Consider the following 19,772-nt stretch of genomic DNA (forward strand, 5'->3'; position numbering starts at 1 on the left):
CGGGAAGGCATACTGGCTTCTGGAGCACAGAACAGCTTTTGTTAGATTCCTGTGGAGCCCAAATGTATAGTCCTGTTTCCGGCATGCATACCAGTGTGTCTTGAAACGTCATGACCATTTTGGGCACCTGAAACAGTGATTACTTCCTAGACAAAATAATGCAAAGCAAAAAGAAATGTTCCAGCAACTGACCTTTCTGTGTCAAACTCCTAGCCTAAAGAAGATCAGGATCTTCTAAGTGACTAATTAAATCAAAAGTGAATCCGTCTAAAGAAATAAATGCCTAAAAAATATGATGAGAAAGCCTGCTGTCAGCCACAATATTCTGATTACTGATAGTAAAGTCTAGGAGAGTCAAATCCCATCTCTAAAACTCTGCTCCTTGATCCTGTAAAATTATTCATGAATGGACTTTGACATGGCTTTTATTGGCACAGCCCTTTTTTTTATAAATTGCATACTTTAGATCAATTCAGACATTACAAAGGTAACTGCAGAAAGTATGAACAACAGAGCCAGGAGAACAGATAAGCTCCAGATGACTGGGCAGGAGGACTGTGAGGAGCTCTTTCCAGAGTGCACTCCAGCTCACTACCAGCACCACACAGCCAGGGCTTTTATTCCACTAAACATCTCCTCCTCCATTCCTCTCCATTGACCTTCCTCACCACAAAAGCAAAAGTGGGCAAATTTTGCACTGAGCTCCTAAGATAACACCTAGTTGAAAGGAATGAGGGATAAAAGACAAAACTTTACCTATGAAATATACCAATGGTTACTAAAAATATAATTTTATGCAATCAGCCCTGCATGTACAGGTGGTGAGTTTTCCAAAACGATTGATGAATCTATCTAGTTTCCCTGCAGACTCTGTATTGACATGTGCTGAGTAAGCTCAACTCATTAAAGCAACTGCAGTAATATGAAGAGAGAGCACGTACTACTGCCTGGGATGCAGGGCATCATCTTAAACTTACTGCAGTTAATGCAGTGCAGGAATATGTCTGGAAGGTGTAAAAATGGTTGTACAGGATGTAGGATGCGTGCTCAATTGCCTGGGAGGTCTCTTCCAATATCTGCGTTGTTAAAAAGCTAAGTTGTTGTGTGCCTAAATGCTTGTAACTCTGCAGAAATAATGCAGATATGAATCAGAACCTCAAAGAATTTGCAAAAATAAGGTAAAACCTGAAATGCACGTGACTTTTGTATCTACTTCTCTTTTAGATTAAACACCCACTGCCTTTACTTACAGTTTTGATTGAAAAGGGGGTTCTGCATGTTCCGTATTTAGGAATCATTTCATTCACTACTACAATAAAGTTTCAACTCACTGTTAGTTGCCTACCCTCAACATAAGCCTGCTCCAGCTGCCAGCCATAAGCCTGAGCTGTAAATATGCAAAGTTTTATCTGTGTTTTAGAATAGTCCTAAAGATGAGCTTAAGGATGTATACTTAAGTCTTTTAGAATAAGAATATTAGTCCTTTACTGCAATTTGGAGGATTGTACTTCAGTCATAGAAGTCCTCAGTGGTGAAGATGATGACATTTGTTTTATAGCTAACTCTGAAAGCAGCAGCTGTTTAAGACATACAGCAACCCTATCCAGCAATTTAGGATTGTAAGTGGGAGACCCCAAATGCAATCCAATTCAGATGCCAGGCTGGAACTACCTATATTTGAATTTGGCCAGGACATATACTTCTTGCAGAAGGTGCCAAGTCATTTCTAAGGGCTAAAGATCTTTTTTATGAGTGCTAGCTGAAAAATTTCAATCAAGATATTTTTTCCAGAAAATTTATATTCTTGAAAAAAAATATAGACCATGAAGAGAAATATTTCTATCTGCAAATTGAACTTCACTGACTCATGTCCTCTCTTTTTTTTTTTTTTGTTTTATTTATTAGTGGGGATTTTAAGTCAGATGGCATCCTCTGTACAGCCTACAGCCAGGGTCTCTCTGTTGCCTCCCTGTGCTGACAGGAGATGTAAATGGTGTACCTTGGGGATACAGCCTGACTAGACATCCTGGTGCGTGTAGAAGGGGTGCTAAGGTACACATTCTCCTTAGACGTAGCAGAAGTATTTCCAACCCAAATATTTTTTTTTTTTTTTAAATGTTCTCCTCTACCCATTTTCACATTTTCTGCAAAAACATTTTTCAACCGAAGTTTGGGCAAGCCTTAATTTTCCTTCCCCCCCCCCCCCTTTTTTTTTCCCCCCCCCCTTTCTGATGAGCTTAGTATTTTATTTTCCAAGACAGAAGAACAGCACACAAGAGCCCTGGCTCTGCCCTCTGCCAGAGGATCTGAACCATCCAGCAACTCCCCTGTTGGCCCCACATGTTCTCCAGGGCCCCAGCTCTCCTACCTTGTGAGTGCTAACACAGTGATTGCCTAACAGTGTTTTACAGAAGTGATATTACTGATATTCTGAACATACACAAATGAGACTGTGGTTCTGGCTCCCTTACATCTGGCTCTTTCATCCACATGAAATTGTCTACAATACTGTAATAAGTATTTAAGTGTTGGTCTGAACATATTACCTCAGCTCCAAGAACTGTACCTGTGATTTTCCATACTTCAGTGTCAGCTCCTCATAAAATATCATAGTGTTTACTCCTTTTCTTTGCATGAGCCAAGTGATATTGCACTGAAGTTACTGTCCTGCATTGTAAAGCTGCAGGCACATCTATCTTGGGAACATGCCTTCATGATTTACATAATGAAAAGAAAGGGATTTTGGTTTCTCAAATCTCCTGACTCATGCCCTGCCTAATAAGGTTCTTGTTTGCCTAGCATTGCTCTGGTTTATGTGATGCTGAAATTGCAGTGAAATGAGGAGCACAATGAGAGCAGCTAGTGCAAAAGCTTAAATTCAGGAAAAAACATTGACATAGACATTTTCTTTTACTGTTAGTTTGTTTTCAAAGTACAGAATTAAAGACCTAAAACATAGTATCACCTGATGTGTGGACAGAAACAGAATTCAAGATGCATATACCTGACATTTGAGGTATGTAAATCTGGCTCCTAGCTGTCAGGTGTTCAAGGTGTGAGAGGGAATAAGTGCTCAGAAGGATAAACATGGACTAAACCAGCAATTTTGAAATGCCTTTTTCTCAAAATGAGGTGGGGGGGAGGGGGCAAGCTGAGCAGGTAGAAGAGGCAGCTTCCCCAGGGAGAGCATGAAGGAGAGATAACTGGCAAAATTCCCACCGGAGCCTCTTTGTTTCTGTTGCCAGTAGTTATCAGCCACCTGCAAAAGGTAAAAAAAGAGAGCACCTTTTCCCCTAATCCAAAAGCCTGCATGTAAGGACAATCGAGCTCTACCGCCTTGGAAACGATGCGATAAGAAGGGCTTATCCAGGACAGGCGATACAATGGCGGGGATCATTCTTATTTCTGTTCTCATCTTCTGGGCAGCCACATGGCAGGGAAAGGGAAATGAAATTACAGGTGAGTGATGCAAACCTGGTCAGAGGACCATGACTGTTATGTAGGACAGCTTAGTTTGGATGTGGGCTACTTCTTTATTTGAAATAAACTGTCCAAGGGGGCCGCTCTCTGGAGAACTGGCAATGTCTCAGTGACCATTTAAGAATCCCGTGTTGATAATTAAACAAAGAAAATCTAACCAAGCCAAAATACAACCTTTGGCCCTAACGCTTCATCCCCAGGCAAAAGCCTTGTCATTTCCTTTGTGCCAGAAATGAATGAGTAGGATCGCTGCTTTGTGTTCAGTAATGTGCAAATTTTTTATGAAAATTGTCTTTAAAATATACTTTGGGAGGAAATTATGTAGTAAGGTACCTGGCAAATTCCTAGAGATGCATAAAATAAAGCTGTAGAAGACATGTTTAACTTTCATCTATGGTATGGGCTGTAATTTTGAAAAACCTAACACAATTGCTAGGTTGTAACTCCTAAATTAAATCCCAATTTGCTCTTAATTTCTGGTTTGATTTATTTAGATGAGAAAAGATCATGATTTTTGGCTGCTTTTTGTTGCATTTTTTTACTTAAGTGGTTTTGCAAGTCTCAGTTAAAATACAAGCTGCATTTCTTAAAGCCTTGCAGACTTTTCTGTTATTCTGTCAAAGTCACAGCTGAAAAAGAGGTTTCTACAGATTGAGGGACAGCAGAACCCCCATTCTAGTGCCATTTAAAGTCACTGGTGTTGACTTTAAAAAGAATTTGGAACACCCAGAAAAATTGAGCCATTAATCCATTTTTCTTCATGTTTTGGAGCCTTTGCGTTTTAAAGCTGAGTTTGAACCTGCTCTCCATGAAGCTGTTCCAAAGGATTACTTTTAAGGTTACATCAAGACAAGAAAGGGGCTTGTCTTTGGCTCTTGCTGTTCTCCAGTGAGAAAAGATTTTGCAGATCCCAGCTCACAATGGCTTTTCTGGCGCCTGAGTAGTGAAGTTTCCAGAATTGCAGCTAAGTCTGTGGCATAAATGCTATCAAGCATTTTTACTGCTGATTTTTTGATCATGCTCGCAGTTCTGATCTGGGTTTGACCTTGAGTTATAAGCAGCCTGCTCCTATGCAGACTTTACTTTCAGCCTTTCCTCTCATGTTTGTTTATATTAATAAAGTATTTGCTTTGATTGTTTCTGCTCTTGCTTAACATAATAAAATTTATACTTTCCCTGACAGTGCTGAAAGCTGGTGGTTGCTAAGATAAAAACCTAAAGTCCAGAGTTGATATGCGTAATGTAGCCCTGCTGATGTCAGGTGACTGCCTTCTCCTGCTTTGCGATTGACTTCAGCTTTGTGTTGCTGGAAACAACAGCCAGTGCATTTTAATTCCTTTTGATAGTGCCATAATCCCATAGATGGGGGTAATGAGAACAGAAAGCCAATTTGCTAAAGAGCCCAAATTGATCTAAGCCACATTGCTCAGCAGGAAACTGCTGTCAGCAAACAATTGAACTCTGTGAGTGTCAAAGCTTGTTTTAAACTGTATGGAAATGATGGATGATGGGTGATGATGGTTGGTGGAGCTGCACCTTTCCCTGTCACCTTCGGTCTAACCTCTTTGAGCGAGGGTATCTTTTTGTACCACCATAACCATATCTCAAACCTTCTCTTTTGGCTTTGGCATCCTCATTCTATACCTAGTATCATGTTTAAGTATGAAATATGATTTCATACGTGCTCTGACAGCTGTAGCTTCTAATTATAAACTGTGTCTAATTCTATGCTGTTTTATTCTCAGTTTCATACCTGTATTTATGTTGCACATTGCTGTAGAGCCTAAGCCAGCTCAGCTGACTTTGGAATTTTTAGCTTTCCAGTGCTATGTCCTCGCTGCAGCCACAGCTCTGCATGGACAACACAGATCTCTGTACTCAGTGGTTCTCTTCCAGTGTCTATTTTGCTCTAGCCATGCTAATATGTGAGCTCTGGAGAAATGGAGGGATCACAGTGACAAGGAACCAGGCTGAGCTCTTCTTCCTTACCTTCCCTACCCTACTCTAATATCATTTGATACTGTAACAATATGATTCCTTAGTTCAATAGTTTCTTTTTCTTGTTTCCATAGAACAAAATTCATCCTGCTCCTCCCACCTTCCCTGATCACCAATAGATGTTTGTGCACTTTCTCCAGATAGAGGCTAGATCCAAAGTGATTTAGGTACTCTTCCCATCCCACTTTGGGTATTTAGCCATTAAGGTCCCAAACTAATTAAAAAAAAAAAAAAAGCTGCAATCGTTCCTCTCCCCCCCATGCCTACATGTCTACAAATATTTGCTGGGATAGATATTCCTGGAGCACTCCTAACACGTGTCAAGGGAATGCTTTACAAAATGCAATGACAGCTACCTGTTTCTTGTAAGGCACTTGTGCCTCATGGGAAGTGGTAATTGATCGAATACATTGGATAAAAAGCAGCCCTTGATCTCTGATTTCTGCTCCAGAACCCACATTTGTTCTCGTTTCCCCTCTCCCAGAGGGATGTCCTGAATTTAAACAGGGGAGGCCACCTTACTTTCTCTGGCTCACTTCACCTCCAGTTCCCTCCGGCACAGTGATATACATGCCACAGCTGGGTACGGGCTTTCATGGTCCTGGCCAGACCTCTATCCCAGCCATTGGGGTCCTCTCCTGGGTCAGGCAGGGTATGGGTTTCAGCCCCCTGGCTTCAGACAGGCTGGGCGTATTCCTTCCTGCCCCTCATGTCCATCTTTTTTCACTCTCTTCTTAAGGACAAAGAACAGCCCTGGTGTTTTTTAATGATGTGAAGGACTTTCAGCTGCTGTCTCTGGAGCTCTTCATGGTCCAGACACAGAGGTGCCCTGCTTCAGGGTGGGGGGGAGGAGGAAGCAGGGAGTGGGATTTTCAGATATGCCCTTATTCTTGATATTTTCCTGCTGACTTGCTCTAAGCAGCAGCACAATACTCTCTGGAGCCTGCTGGGAGGTCTCTTGCTCTCGCGTGCACCCTCTGTAGCACCCCCCAGCATCAAACCCTGCCTTTTGCTGCAAGATGAAGGCACAGATGGGTTAAGAGCAGGGCTGGACTCCCAGGGGCCCAATGTTCTCCCTGGGTCTGGTCAGACAGGAGTTATTTTGAGTTGAGAGGGAAGGCTGGGGGCGGTCCATGGTCAGTCCCAGCTACCCTCTCCTTCCTTCTGCTCTTCCAAAGTGCCCTTGTCCGTAGGGAGGGTGTCTGTGTGTCCTGGTTTCAGCTGGGATAGAGTTAATTTTCTTCCTAGTAGCTGGCATAGTGCTGTGTTTCGGATTTAGGATGAGAATACTGTTGATAACACACTGATGGTTTAGTTGTTGCTGAGCAGTGCTTACACCAGTCAAGGACTTTTCAGCTTCCCACGCTCTGCCAGGTGCACAAGAAGCTGGGAGGGGGCACAGCCAGGACAGCTGACCCAAACTGGCCGAGGGGTTATTCCATACCATGTGACGTCATGCTCAGTATAGAAACCAGGGAGAGTTGGCCGGGGGCCAGTGATTGCTGCTTGGGGACTGGCTGGGCATTGGTCAGCAGGTGGTGAGCAATTGCATTGTGCATCACTTATTTTGTATATTATTATTATTATTATTTTCCCTTCCTTTTCTGTTCTATTAAACTGTCTTTATCTCAACCCACAAATTTTACCTTTTTTTTCTGATTGTCTCCCCCATACCACTGGGGAAGGGGAGAGTGAGCGAACAGCTGTGTGGTGTTTAGCTGCCTGCCGGGTTAAACCACAACACTGTGTCTCCATTTGGGAACTGCACCAAGCAAATCCGTTTTTCTTCATGGCCTTTTGAATATCTAAGGCAGGGGATATCTTTCAGGCTGTTCTTAGTCAAGCAGTTACTAGGATTAGGGCTGGAGGAAGACCTTCTGGGTGATTTGATTGAGCCAGCTTGAGGGACGTATTGTGGCCTATGGTATCTATCCCATGCTTTCTTCTGGACTGTCCTTGCACTACAAATGGATTGTCCTGTTCAAAGCTCTTTTACCAGTCCTGTTCAAATTGCACAGATATCTTTTCTTTAGCTGGAAAGCTAAATATGATAAAAGCACATGATTCCTAAGAACCTGACAGGTTTTCTTTTCTTGAATTGTTTTTACATGTTTCATCTTTTCAGGCAGGAGATAAGCTGTAGAAATAGGATAAGCTGTAGAAATAGGATAAGCTGTAAATATTTTAATTGTATGCTTGTTGTGTATACTATGTTAGCTTCAGTCTGTCTGTTGACTGGCTCTGGTCCCCTCAGAGCTCTCAGAAATAACAATCCTGCCATACTTGAATCCCTGCAGCTAATTCATATTTATCCTTATTAAAGTTTCTTTTGCTTTGTGTAAAGGATGATACAGGCATTTTAATTTTATCCCATCTATTTCCCAAATGGGACACAGGGTGACTCAGCCCCTCTGGCTTCTATAACATCTCATTAGGAGACAGCCTGATGTCTGTGACATGATTGTAGGTTGCTTACTGCTAATTCTTAAACTCCATCTGGTTTTGTTGCTGCTGTTGTTGTTGTTTGGGTTTCTTTGTGGTGTGGTGGTTTTTTCCTGCTCAAGTATTTCAGTTTTAAGTAAAGCATGTGACAAGTCCACTCCTCATCATAACTGGTTTCAGAACTCCAGAAACTGAGTCCTGTTCCCAGACCTGCATGAAATTGTGTAGTTAATGAACTTATTACTGACTTCGTTTATACTGAAGTCAATGCAGCTCTCAAAGGGCCTGGTCTAATATGGTCTGCTACAAATGCAGATAGGCAACATAGGAGCTCCAGGAACACCTTTTGTGTCAGATAGCTGAAAGTCCTTCCCAATGATGCATGAGTACCCAGTTTTACCCTAGGGCAATGTCTGAAGGATGTCTTATTCCAGACATCTACTGTGACTCATCTGCCCATGAGTTCCTTGCCCTTCCTTCCCTTCATAGTCAGTGGGGAAAGATGAACACTTTGGCAGTGTGAGCCTAGAGTGGACGTCTAAAGTACTTGGATGACTCTGCCCTGGAAGTGCCTATTCTGCTCTGCTGTTAATTTCTATTAACATATATTAATTTCCTTCATATTTACTTGAGTTAAATTGCCCTTTTTCTGCTTTGCACCTGAAGGCACTGAGAGCTCTTTGAATTTTCTGCCAATCTGCATCCTTTTATGACTGAAGTGATGCCTATGACAAGCAGTCACTACTTATTCTTTTTTCTGTCTGTTTTCTGAAGCGATGTTCTTCCTAACATCAGCCTTCCTGGAAATCATTCATCTGTGTTGGTTCTGTCACTGCTTTCTCATAACACTATTTTTAACTAGATACTGCAGGGAACTTATGCTCTGAGGTGACAAGTTAGTGCTGATCCCTTTCTTTCCCCTTTTTTTTTTTTTTTTTCCTCCCTAGAAAAAGGCCTCTCTTTGCTAGGGTACCATCTGTGCAACTATAGCCTGACCAAAAATGTGTTTAAAACGGTTGCCTACCAAAAGTCCTATGAAAAAAGCACTTCTTGTGGAGGATGGATACCATGGATGGTGTGCCCCCGGACGTACTATAAAACACAGTATCATACCGTTGAAGTCCCTGAAACCATCACTCTTACAGATTGCTGTGAAGGATATGAGCAAGTTGGACTCTACTGCTCTTTAGGTAAGTTTTAGTCAGATTAATAGTTGAAATAAATGTCTGATGGAAGAGGATTCACTTAAGCTGAGACATGCAAAGGCTTAATTCAGTTCTGGGCAATAGGTTCCTGTTCACTGACATCAGTGAGTCTGCAAAAATCTGCAGTAAACTTGGTCCAACATGGTAAGGAGTAGACATGAAAGACTAATGCTCCTGATTCTTGCTCCTTGCTGTGCCTAGTCACAAATTCACTAAAGTTCCAGGTGAGCATGAAGAAGACACCTGCTTGTTACGCCTACAAGGGCTCATTACTTGTCCTGGTTCAGGCCAATACCTGTGGCAAAGTGCAATAACTCATATAGCCTTGCCTGCTGCTGTGTGTGCTCTGAGCGTGCTTGCATTTACAGTAGGAGCTTTCTTCTCAAAAGTTATTCAGGATGCACGAGGATAACATCTCCTTTGATTTGGAGCAGGGTCAGTTCCCAGGATGCAAAACCAGTTTTGGTGTTAATTTAAAACAACCTGTGACCTCAGGGCAAATTGGTACCAACTGCTTTCCGATCAAAACTAAATTAGGGCCCATTTTCTCAGGGCTTCTTTGGTTACCTAGGGCTATGTTGGAGGTGTGGAAACTGGTGGACCTTTTGGTGGATCTGATCTAACTTCTGAGTTTTAACAAGACTCTGCTTGGGAAGACTTAATCATCTTTGACTCAAGATGGAATCTTTTTCCCCTTCCCACATCAGGGCTACCAATTGTCAGCAAGAAATTGCTAATTTTTAGCAGAAGTCATAGGTGGAAGGGATTCCTTGGGGAAAAGGAACTTTTTTTTTTTTTTTTTAATGGATAAAGCCACATGCTTTTAAGCTGAACAGGCATCTTGGATTAGCTAGGCCATAACTGAACTATTCCAGCATCCAGAAAAGTTCTGCAGGACATAATTTTGTCTCCTATTTTCAGTATGACATTGCATTTTCTCCATTTCCCCTTTTCAAGTTATCATCCTGGGAATTTACATAGTCTCAACACTGTAACAAAAGATTGAAAAGGAAAGGTCTTATTGCAGCCCTGGTCCTCGCTTTGGGTCATAAGACTTGGGTGACTCAGTTCTATGGGAATGTCCCTGAACCTGCTTCTGCATCGGATCATATAATGTGACATGAGAGGGTATGAGCCATATGTCTTGTCATGGGATCTATAAAGAACAATGTGTTCATCCTACTTTTAAGTTACTTCAGAGCATTGGAAAATAAACCTCCAAAGAATTTTTGCAAGGTATTTTCTCAACAGTTACTAGTAGAATATTGTGTCTAGCAGGAAAATTCCTTTAACAGAAAGATGGGAACACAGAAGTGGTCGTTGTGTTTTACTTGTTCTTAAAATGATTTGCTAAAGAAGAGGAATGAAAACATTAATTAGATACAAATCATCCCTCATTTATTGTATCCTGCAATTGTTTGGCTCTGTGGCTGTTGTGGAGTGTCAGCCAGGGCAAAATTTGACCTGCAGGTTACAGTATGTCCAGGCAGTCTTCTCAGACTGGCAATGGACCTGCTGTTGGTAATATGTATTTTCCAAGCAGCAGTTCCATGCTGGGGAAAATCTCCAGGAGATCTAATTAGTGTTGAATAGTCACTTCAGTAAAGTCTTTTTCATATACATACATGTGCATACATACGTGCACATATGTATCAAATGACAAGGCTGAGAAGCAATGGGAGAAAATTGCTTTTTAATTCTGTAGTGCAAGGAAATAGCTGTGTCAGGTAAATGTTGAAGAGTCACTAGCTAGTTATGGTTGCCTCTATTTGCACAAGAAATGCTATGAGTGATCAGGATTTTCAAGGTGTTCCAGAACCTCTGAAAATCAAGACCGTCTTCCTGGGTGGGAAAAAAGGCATCCTGGTAACACTTTAAATATTTTTTCCCAGTGTAATTCTATGCCTTTTAAAAGCATCTCTAGGGATATTTTAGGCTTGAGAGCTGTTGATGAGTTTATTTCACCTAACATTAACAAATCTGTAAATCCCTTGTAAAGCTTAGCTGCAGAATTTCCTCTCTGCCCTTGCCACATTGTTGATGGGCACTCTGGGCAGGTTTGTCTGTGAAATACTGTGGTCACCTTGACTCTTTTTCCTGTCAAAGTTAATTTGGGAATATTTTAAACCATAAAAGGATTTGTATAGCTTCTAGGTGATTTCTGTGTTTACATTATTCTGGTATCTTTGCTTTTCAGTGCATTAGTCATAAATTCTGTGAATGGTAATGCACTGTCTAGACACAGTCTTAAATAAATGATGAAAAGAGAAACTGGAACTGCTGAAATTACTGCACAGCATGCTGTTGAACTACTGTTATTTTCTTCTTAACATTATCCATGCTGACATGCTCTCCATCCTGCTAGGAGTGGAAAGGTCTCCATGACCTTTCACAGTAACCTGCTCCTGGCCACTCCCTGTCTTTTCTTCCTAGAAGGAAACATTTACCCCTGCCTGGCATATGGCAGGCCCCGCTTTTCTTATTTCTTTACTGTTGGGGAAAAAGTGTATATATCATTAGTCAGGTTGCTCTGGTAGCTCTCACTGGTTGCCCATCAATCCATTAGGATAGTATTAGGCACACACAAAAGACTTCAACTTTTTTAAAATAAAAATTGCAAAGTTAAGTGTCTAAAAGTTATGAAGTGCTAGAATTGATTATAAATGTAGAATTAAATAAAACCAATCTTTGTTTCTTTGTGCCTATGCATGCAGATTAGTAAAATCTTTTAATTACCTGATCCTGCCCTGCCTTGCTTCGAGGACCACGTTTCCATGTGGTGCTCAGGGACGATGGAGCCCCTCTAAGGAGCTTCCCAGCAGCGCATCATCCTGGACTCCATGTTCAGTGCATGGTTCAGTGCTCTGTTGAGCCTCTTTCTGAACATAGAATTATTTATCACCTCTTGAGGTGAATCCTAGGGCGATTCACAGACAGCAATTTGCCTTCACGAAGCCTGCGGGAAGGGAGGGAAGTTCTCTGTCTTTCACAGCTGGGCAACTGAGCTGCAGAGAGACTGAGATCAAACCATTCTCTGTGCCCACTCTCAGACACCTAGGGTGTGGTTTTACTTTTTTTTTAAATTTATTTTGATTTTGATTTTCAGAGTGCTTAGCACTACCTTTAACAACTTGCGTAGTTGGAGCACAGAGCCCCATGTCCTCAGTGGTGACTGTGAGCAGTCCCATGGTTACTAAGCAGGTCCCAGGGCTGCAGGTCAGGTTCCGGGACCTGCAAAACCCATGGCTCTGAAAGGTTGTTGCAAGTGTGTTGTATGAGATTTTCCCAACATCCTGCAGGAATTTCTTTTAGGCAAAGACAGGGTCCAATTCTCCAGGCTAATTTCCAGCTGCTTGAATCAATGGTGTGGTTACTTCTCTTGGTGGCTGGTTTGCTGCCCACCTTCCACCTTACTGCATAAGATGAAACCAGAGAGCTTCCTCATCTGCCATCTAACCCTGCTTGATCCCCGGCCAGGGAGCAAACGAGTGCATCAGCATGTGATGAAGGCTGGTTTTTAAGCACACAAAAATATTTTGTGGTAAGAAGGCCCAGACAACCTTAATCCTGGAGGTTCTTAACTTGAGAACACTTAATTTGCAATGTTAAGGCTGCACTTTAATTAGGGTATGCTTTGTGTGCATAGCTTCCTAAGGTTTTTAGAAAAACAGCTGTAAAGTAAAAAACCCTTCATTTTAGGTGCCCATGTAGCTCCTCAGCAGGGCTGGGACCTTGCAGAGCCTGCATGCAAATGTTTGCATGTTGGGTCTAACCACAGCAGCAGGGAGCTGCGGCACGGCTGTCCCCCCTGCTCGGGCTGTCACCAGAAAGCCATGGGACAGCGGTGTCACTGGGGCATGTGGGCAGTATTGCAGCATCCCCCCAGGGTGGGAAGGGGGTGATCTTACCCAGAAGCACGTGTCTCTGGCTGCCCTGCAGTTTCGGTCCCTTGTGTGCCCCCAGCAGCCACAGAAATAGGATTACAGGTGTTGGAGGGTAGGTCTCTGCCATTTCCCCATGGTGTCTGCTTATGGGCCTCCTCTCCAATAGTTGTCTTGTCCCTTTTTGAGCCCACCAAAGCTGTCAGCCTCCGCACCCTCCTGGGCTGACACATTGTGGAAGTTCACTCCCCTTTGGGTAAAGAAGTGCGTACTTTTACCCATTTTATTGTGGGCTCTGATGAACAGCACCTCTGCTTTCACCTTACTCTGCATCTTTGGGATTTTGTAAACCTTGATTACATCCCCCTCAGAATTCTCTCACAGCAGAAAGTCCCAGCCTTTTTAGTAGTGTGTCCTTGCAAGTTGTCTGCTCCATTCAGTTATTCACCCCATGCCTTTCCAACCGCATTAGAATCACAGAAACATAGAATCATTTAGGTTGGAAAAGACCTTTAAGGTCATCGAGTCCAACTGTTAACCTTGCACTGCCAAGTCCCACTAAACCATGTGCCTAAGCACCACGTCTACATGTCTTTTAAATACCTCCAGGGATGGTGACTCAACCACTTCCCTGGGTAGCCTGTTCCAATGCTTGACAACCCTTTCAGTGAAGAAGTATTTCCTAATATCCAATCCAAACCTCCCCTGGCACAACTTGAGGCCATTCCCTCTTGTCCTATCACTTGCTACTTGGGAGGAGAGACCAACATCCACCTCACTACAACCTCCTTTCAGGTAGTTGTAGAGAGCGAGAAGGTCTCCCCTCAGCCTCCTCTTCTCCAGACTAAACAACCCCAGTTCCCTCAGCTGCTCCTCATATGACTTGTGCTCCAGACCCTTCACCAGCTTCGTTGCCCTTCTTTGGACATGCTCCAGCACCTCAATGTCTTTCTTGTATTGAGGGGCCCAAAACTGGACACAGTATTCCAGGTGCGGCCTCACCAGTGCCAAGTACAGGGGGACAATAACTTCCCTGCTCCAGCTGGCCACATTATTCCTGATACAAGCCAGGATGCTATCGGCCTTCTTGGCCATCTGAGCACAGTGCTGGTTCATATTCAGCCAGCTGTTGACCAACACCCCCAGGTCCTTTTGCAATGGGCAGCTTTCCAGCCACTATTGCCCAAGCATTGTTGTGACCCAAGTGCAGGACCCGGCACTTGGCCTTGTTAAACCTCATACACTTGGCTGCGGCCCATCGATCCAGCCTGTCCAGATCCCTCTGTACAGCCTTACTACCCTCCAGAAGATCAACACTCCCACCCAGTTTGGTGTCATCTGCAAACTTACTGAGGGTGCACTCGATCCCTTCGTCCAGATCATTGATAAAGATATTAAACAGAACTGGTCCCAGTACTCAGCCCTGGGGAACACCACTTGTGACCGGCCAACAACTGGATTTAACTCCATTCAACACAACTCTTTGAGACTGGCTATTCAGCCAGTTTTTTACCCAGTGAAGAGTACGACCATCCAAGCCATGAGCAGCCAGTTTCTCCAGGAGAATGCTATGGGAAACAGTGTCAAAGGCTTTACTAAAGTCCAGGTAGACAACATCCATAGCCTTTTCCTCATCCACTAAGTGGGTCACCTTGTCAGAGAAGGAAATCAGGTTCGTCAAGCAGGACCTGCCTTTCATAAACCCATGATGACTGGGCCTGATCACCTGGTTGTCCTGTACGTGCCACATGATGGCACTCAAGATGTTCTGCTCCATAACCTTCCACAGCACTGAGGTCAGGCTGACAGGCCTGTAGTTCCCCGTATCCTCTTTCTGGCCCTTCTTGTAGATGGGCCTCACATTGGCGAGCCTCCAGTCAACTGGGACCTCCCTGTTTAGCCAGGACTGCTAATAGATAATGGAGAGTGGCTTGGCAAGCTCCTCCGACAGCTCCCTCAGTACCCTTGGGTGGATCCTATCTGGCCCCATAGACTTGCGTGTGTCTAAGTGCTGTAGCAGGTCACTAACCATTTCCCCTTGGATTATGGGGGCCTCATTCTGCTCCCCATCCCTGTCTTCCAGCTCAGGGGCATGGGTACCCCAAGATCAACTGGTCTTCCTATTAAAGACTGAGGTGAAGAAGGTGTTAAGTACCTCAGCCCTTTCTTCAGCCTTTGTCACTATGTTTCCCCCCGCATCCAATAAAGGATGGAGATTCTCCTTAGCCTTCCTTTTGTTGTTAATGTATTTATAGAAACATTTTTATTGTCTTTTGTGGCACTAGCCAGATTAAGTTCTAGCTGGACTTTGGCCTTTCTAATTTTCTCCCTGCATAACCTCACGACATCCCTGTAATCCTCCTGAGTTGTCTGTGCCTTCTTCCAATGGCTATAAACTCTCTTTTTTTTCCTGAGTTCCAGCCAAAGCTCTCTGTTCAGCCAGGCTGGTCTTCTTCCCCACTGGCTCATCTTTCAGCACATGGGGATGGCCTGCTCCTGTACCTTTGGGATGTCCTTCTTGAAGAATGTCTAGCCTTCTTGGACTCCTTTGCCCTTCAGGACTGCCTCCCCAGGGAATCTGTCAACCAGGCTCCTAAACAGGCCAAAGTCTGCCCTCCAGAAGTCCAAAGTAGCAGTTCTGCTGACCCCCTCTCCTTACTTCTCTGAGAATGAGAAACTGTATCATTTCATGATCACTGTGCCCAAGATGGCCTCCAGCCATCCCATCACCCACAAGTCCTTCTCTGTTTACAAACAACAGGTCCAGCAGGGCATCTTCCCTAGCTGGCTCACTCACCAGCTGTGTCAGGAAGTTATCTTCCACACACCCCAGGAACCTCCTAGACTGTTTCCTCTCTCCTGTATTGTATTTCCAGCAGACATCTGGTAAGTTAAAGTCCCCCACGAGAACAAGGGCTAGTGATCATGAGACTTCTCCCAGCTGTGCATAGAATATTTTATCCATCTCGTCATCCTGGTTGAGTGGTCTATAACAGACTGCCACCATACTTGCCTTGCTGGCCTTTCCCCTGATTCTTACCCATAAACACTCAACCCTTTCATCACCATTGTCAAGCTCTAGACAGTCAAAACATTCCCTAATATACAGGGCTACCCCACCGCCTCTCCTTCCTTGCATATTCCTTCTGAAGAGTTTATAGCCATCCATTGCAGTGCTCCAGTTGTGCGAGTCACCCCACCATGTTTCTGTGATTGCAACTATATCATAGTTCTCCTGCTGCACAATGGCTTCTAACTCCTCGTGTTTATTGCCTATGCTGCGTGCATGGGTATAGTTGCACGTCAGTTGGGCTACTGATCCTGCCACCTTTTTTGGGGGAGAAGACCTAATTCCTATGCGACCATTCTCAGGTGCTTCTGTGGTTTCTAACACATCAATAACCCTTGCATCTTTGCTGCCATGTGGATCACCATCCCCTACCTCCACTGAGATGGCAGACCGAAGGATCTCGCTAGCGCACTGTCCCTCAAACATTGGCGTGGTGTCCCCAGGCTTATCTCTAGTGAGCCTGGTTTTATCCCTTTCCCCCTTCAAATCTAGTTTAAAGCTCTTTCAACGAGCCCTGCTAAGTCCTATGCAAAGATCCTTTTCCCCCTTTGAGACAGGTGTACCCCATCTGTTGCCAGCAGGCCCCAAGGGAAGCAGGGGTACCCAGAGTTGCATCCAAGCTGTGAGCTCACCAGGGGCCTCTGCCAGCTCTCCACTGATTGCCAGTGTGAGTGCCGACAGGGCAGAGCACGACCACATTGTGGTGCTGATGGTGGGATGAACTGGTTGGAGGTGGCAGTGGCTAAATTTCATTAAGTTTATTCTGAGCATGCACAGACTGATTTTGTGCTTCGAAGGCCATGTTCCTCCATTGTCCGACACCTGTGTCCTTGCTGAATTTCAGCTTATGGCTCCTGAAGATGTTCTAGTGAATGATATTTCTTTTCAGGGAAAGGTATTAAATATTTGTCAAATGCTGAGCCAGCACATGCCCTCCATGCCGGTTAACCCCTGGACAGGCAATTGGGATGGAAAACATCCATCTGAGCAGGTAAAGTCTAGCAATGCTCAAAGACCCCCCAAATGGGGTCATGTGATGAAAACTGTCAGTCTGCCTTTGTAACAGGCTTTGCCAGGAGCTCTTTCTATAATATCATAGATTTGTCTCCACCTTCTGATGCCTGAGACAGATGCAAAGTTTTGGTCCCTGTGTCTCCTGCACCCTCTGGGTGAAACCCAGCCCCTCCAGGTGGAAGGAGAGAGAGGGAGGGGGTTACAGCTGAGCTATTGTTGTCCCTCAGCATCTGTCTTCGGGGAGATGCCCCCATCCTGCTGTCACAGCAGACCCGGCAGCTCTCATGCAGGCAGGCTGGTAACTGAGCTTTCGTTGCTAAGCACTGGGTACTGCATTTCTACTTCTGTACGTTTGTACAAATAATGGAGGAGAGAAGCCTGTACTTTATGTGACTGACAGGGGAGTTGGCTGGCTTGCTCCCCAGTGCTGTCAGTGTTGCTTGGTAGGTGACTGTCCCCAAGATGATTCAAGTGGAGAGCATAAATTGAATTTTCAAAGTGCATCTGTACAATTAGGCAGAAATGTGATGTGAATCCATCCGTTTCCACTGATGCGAAAATGATGACCTTTTGATTTTAGATAAATGGCTAGTGTGGCACTCAGCCAGGATTCAATAGTGTTTTCTGAGATTGCATGTGACTCATTAAATCTTTTACACCACAGTTAAACATGCCAAAAAAATACCCAGATGGAAAAAGCTGCTTTGAACCTCAAACCTGCTTGAACAGCACCTGAAACTCAGAGCTGGAGGGATTTAGATGCTTGTGTCAAGCTTACCAAGATCCACCTGGTTTGAATAGTAAGGAGCACTAGTGACATATTAACACAGGGAAATCCCTTGGTGCTCATGTCTGTGCAAGCTCCCGGTGTGAGAGGCTGCGTGGGAGGCTGGGATGGAGCAATCGCGTGAGACTGGGAATGTGTGGGGGACTCATCTAAGGGCAACTTGGCGTGTATCACACATTATTGTGGCTTTAGACTAGAAATAGGGAAGAGGCTTTCTAGCAGTAGGACCCATTTGGGAGAATGGCCCATAGTGCCACCCCAGAGCCAGAAGCAGAGGTTCCTGGACCATGCTGGGAAGCAGAATAAGACTATTGGGTCTTGCTGGACCCAGAAGTAACTTAAGTAAGATTGAGCAGGGTTTTGGGTTTTTTTTCCTTTTTTTTTGTCTTCCCACTGCAAACCTATGCCTATGACTCAAAATGAACTTTGGAGGCAGAGCTGGTCCTGGGGAAGACTAAGGAGGGCAAGGGCCCTTGGTTTGCAGGCATGAAAGGGCCCACACTAGGCTGCATTAGGTAGCAGGACAAATCCTTCTCCCTGTAGGGCAGCCAGCCCTTCATTGGGGTCAGGGGTGGGGATAGAGTTTCCTAATTTGCTGCCCAGAGCTCTTGTGGGTCTAACACCAACTCTACCTGAAAGATACTCACAGCCCTGTTAAAGCTTGTGCTCATTGACTGTGTGCACACAAAATACGCACACACAGTGTATTGTTATAGAAGAGTGTGGGAAAGTGCTGTCCCATGTATTCTGCATGCAAATCTTTGAAATTACACATGCAAGGAACCTGCATGCTGCTGAGAGGTCTCAACTCAGTGCAATGTTCTCCAGCTTGTGGGTTTTGGCAGGTTTTTCAGTGGAGGTGTGGACCCCCATCGTTAAGCTATGCTTACTTTTCTTAATTACCTTTCAGAGACCCTTGACAAGCATACTTTGGCCCCCTCAAAAAACACAAACCACAGTCTTAAAACCACTGGTCTTAATAGGCTATTTCTTTACGCAAATATGATTGCATGTCCAGTCGATGACTTTAATTGCCCACTAACGAATCAAGATTTTGTAGGACCAAAAACCTGTAGGCATAAAATGAATAGAAAAGAGAAATCTTTTAGGTTGATTGGAAAGACTAGCGTTGAGCATTACTTGGCACTGTGTTTGAGAGCATGGGTGAAAGCAGTGTTCATAGAGCTTAGAAATATTTTCTCTTTTCCTTCAGGGAAGAATATGTGCTGGCACTGAGCCAGGACCATCATCTGCCCTTGGCTTGGGATGTGGTAACCTTCTGCCTTAGCTGCCCTCTCTGCAGGGCTGTCAGGCATGGGCTACCGACCTCCTGGGCTGGCTGGCTGGCTGATAGGGAGCAGGTGCTGCCAGGCTGCAGACGACGGGCTCAGTTCTGATCTCCTGCCCCTCTCTGTAACCCACTGAACTGTACCCAAGAACAGCATTTTGTCTCCACTCTCACATAACGTCTTCAATTACTATAACTAAAGGTTACCTTTGTTGCAACAAAAGGTTAAATGAAAACTCCCGATTTCTAGCTTAGACATTACCTGTTTCCTTTGATCATTGTATATTACTTGGATTAGTCATCTGAGATCGGGCACATTTTCTGTTTTGCAGTGCTTCAATGTCTCCACATTCAGAAACAAACAAAAAACCAAACAATCTATCTATCTATCCACCCATAATTGTTAATGGAAAATTATAAATTCAAAATTTCTGTAACAGAAATGTCATGAACGAGATGATAAAAATCTGAGAACATTTATACTCTTGAAATGAAATAATGGTATTTTAGGCTGCTCTGTTCTCCCCATGAAAATCTCAGAACAGATGCACTTCTAAAATGAGGAGGAGGTGTTTGCTGTAAATTAAATAGCACAATTTTGTGGAAA

At 44.0% G+C, this 19,772-nt stretch overlaps 1 protein-coding gene across 1 annotated transcript in view; it reads left to right on the top strand.

Annotated features, from left to right (window-relative positions):
* The first annotated feature begins 3,383 nt into the window (after positions 1 to 3,383).
* UMODL1 (uromodulin like 1) overlaps positions 3,384 to 19,772 on the top strand; it is a 55,352-nt gene continuing 38,963 nt past the window's right edge. The window contains exons 1-2 of the mRNA XM_075713672.1: positions 3,384 to 3,459; positions 8,868 to 9,110. Coding sequence (XP_075569787.1) covers positions 3,384 to 3,459; positions 8,868 to 9,110 — 319 coding nt within the window. The remainder of the gene's footprint in view (positions 3,460 to 8,867; positions 9,111 to 19,772) is intronic.

This window comes from Pelecanus crispus, chromosome 1, assembly GCF_030463565.1.
Source record: "Pelecanus crispus isolate bPelCri1 chromosome 1, bPelCri1.pri, whole genome shotgun sequence".
NCBI classification, from domain to species: domain Eukaryota; kingdom Metazoa; phylum Chordata; class Aves; order Pelecaniformes; family Pelecanidae; genus Pelecanus; species Pelecanus crispus.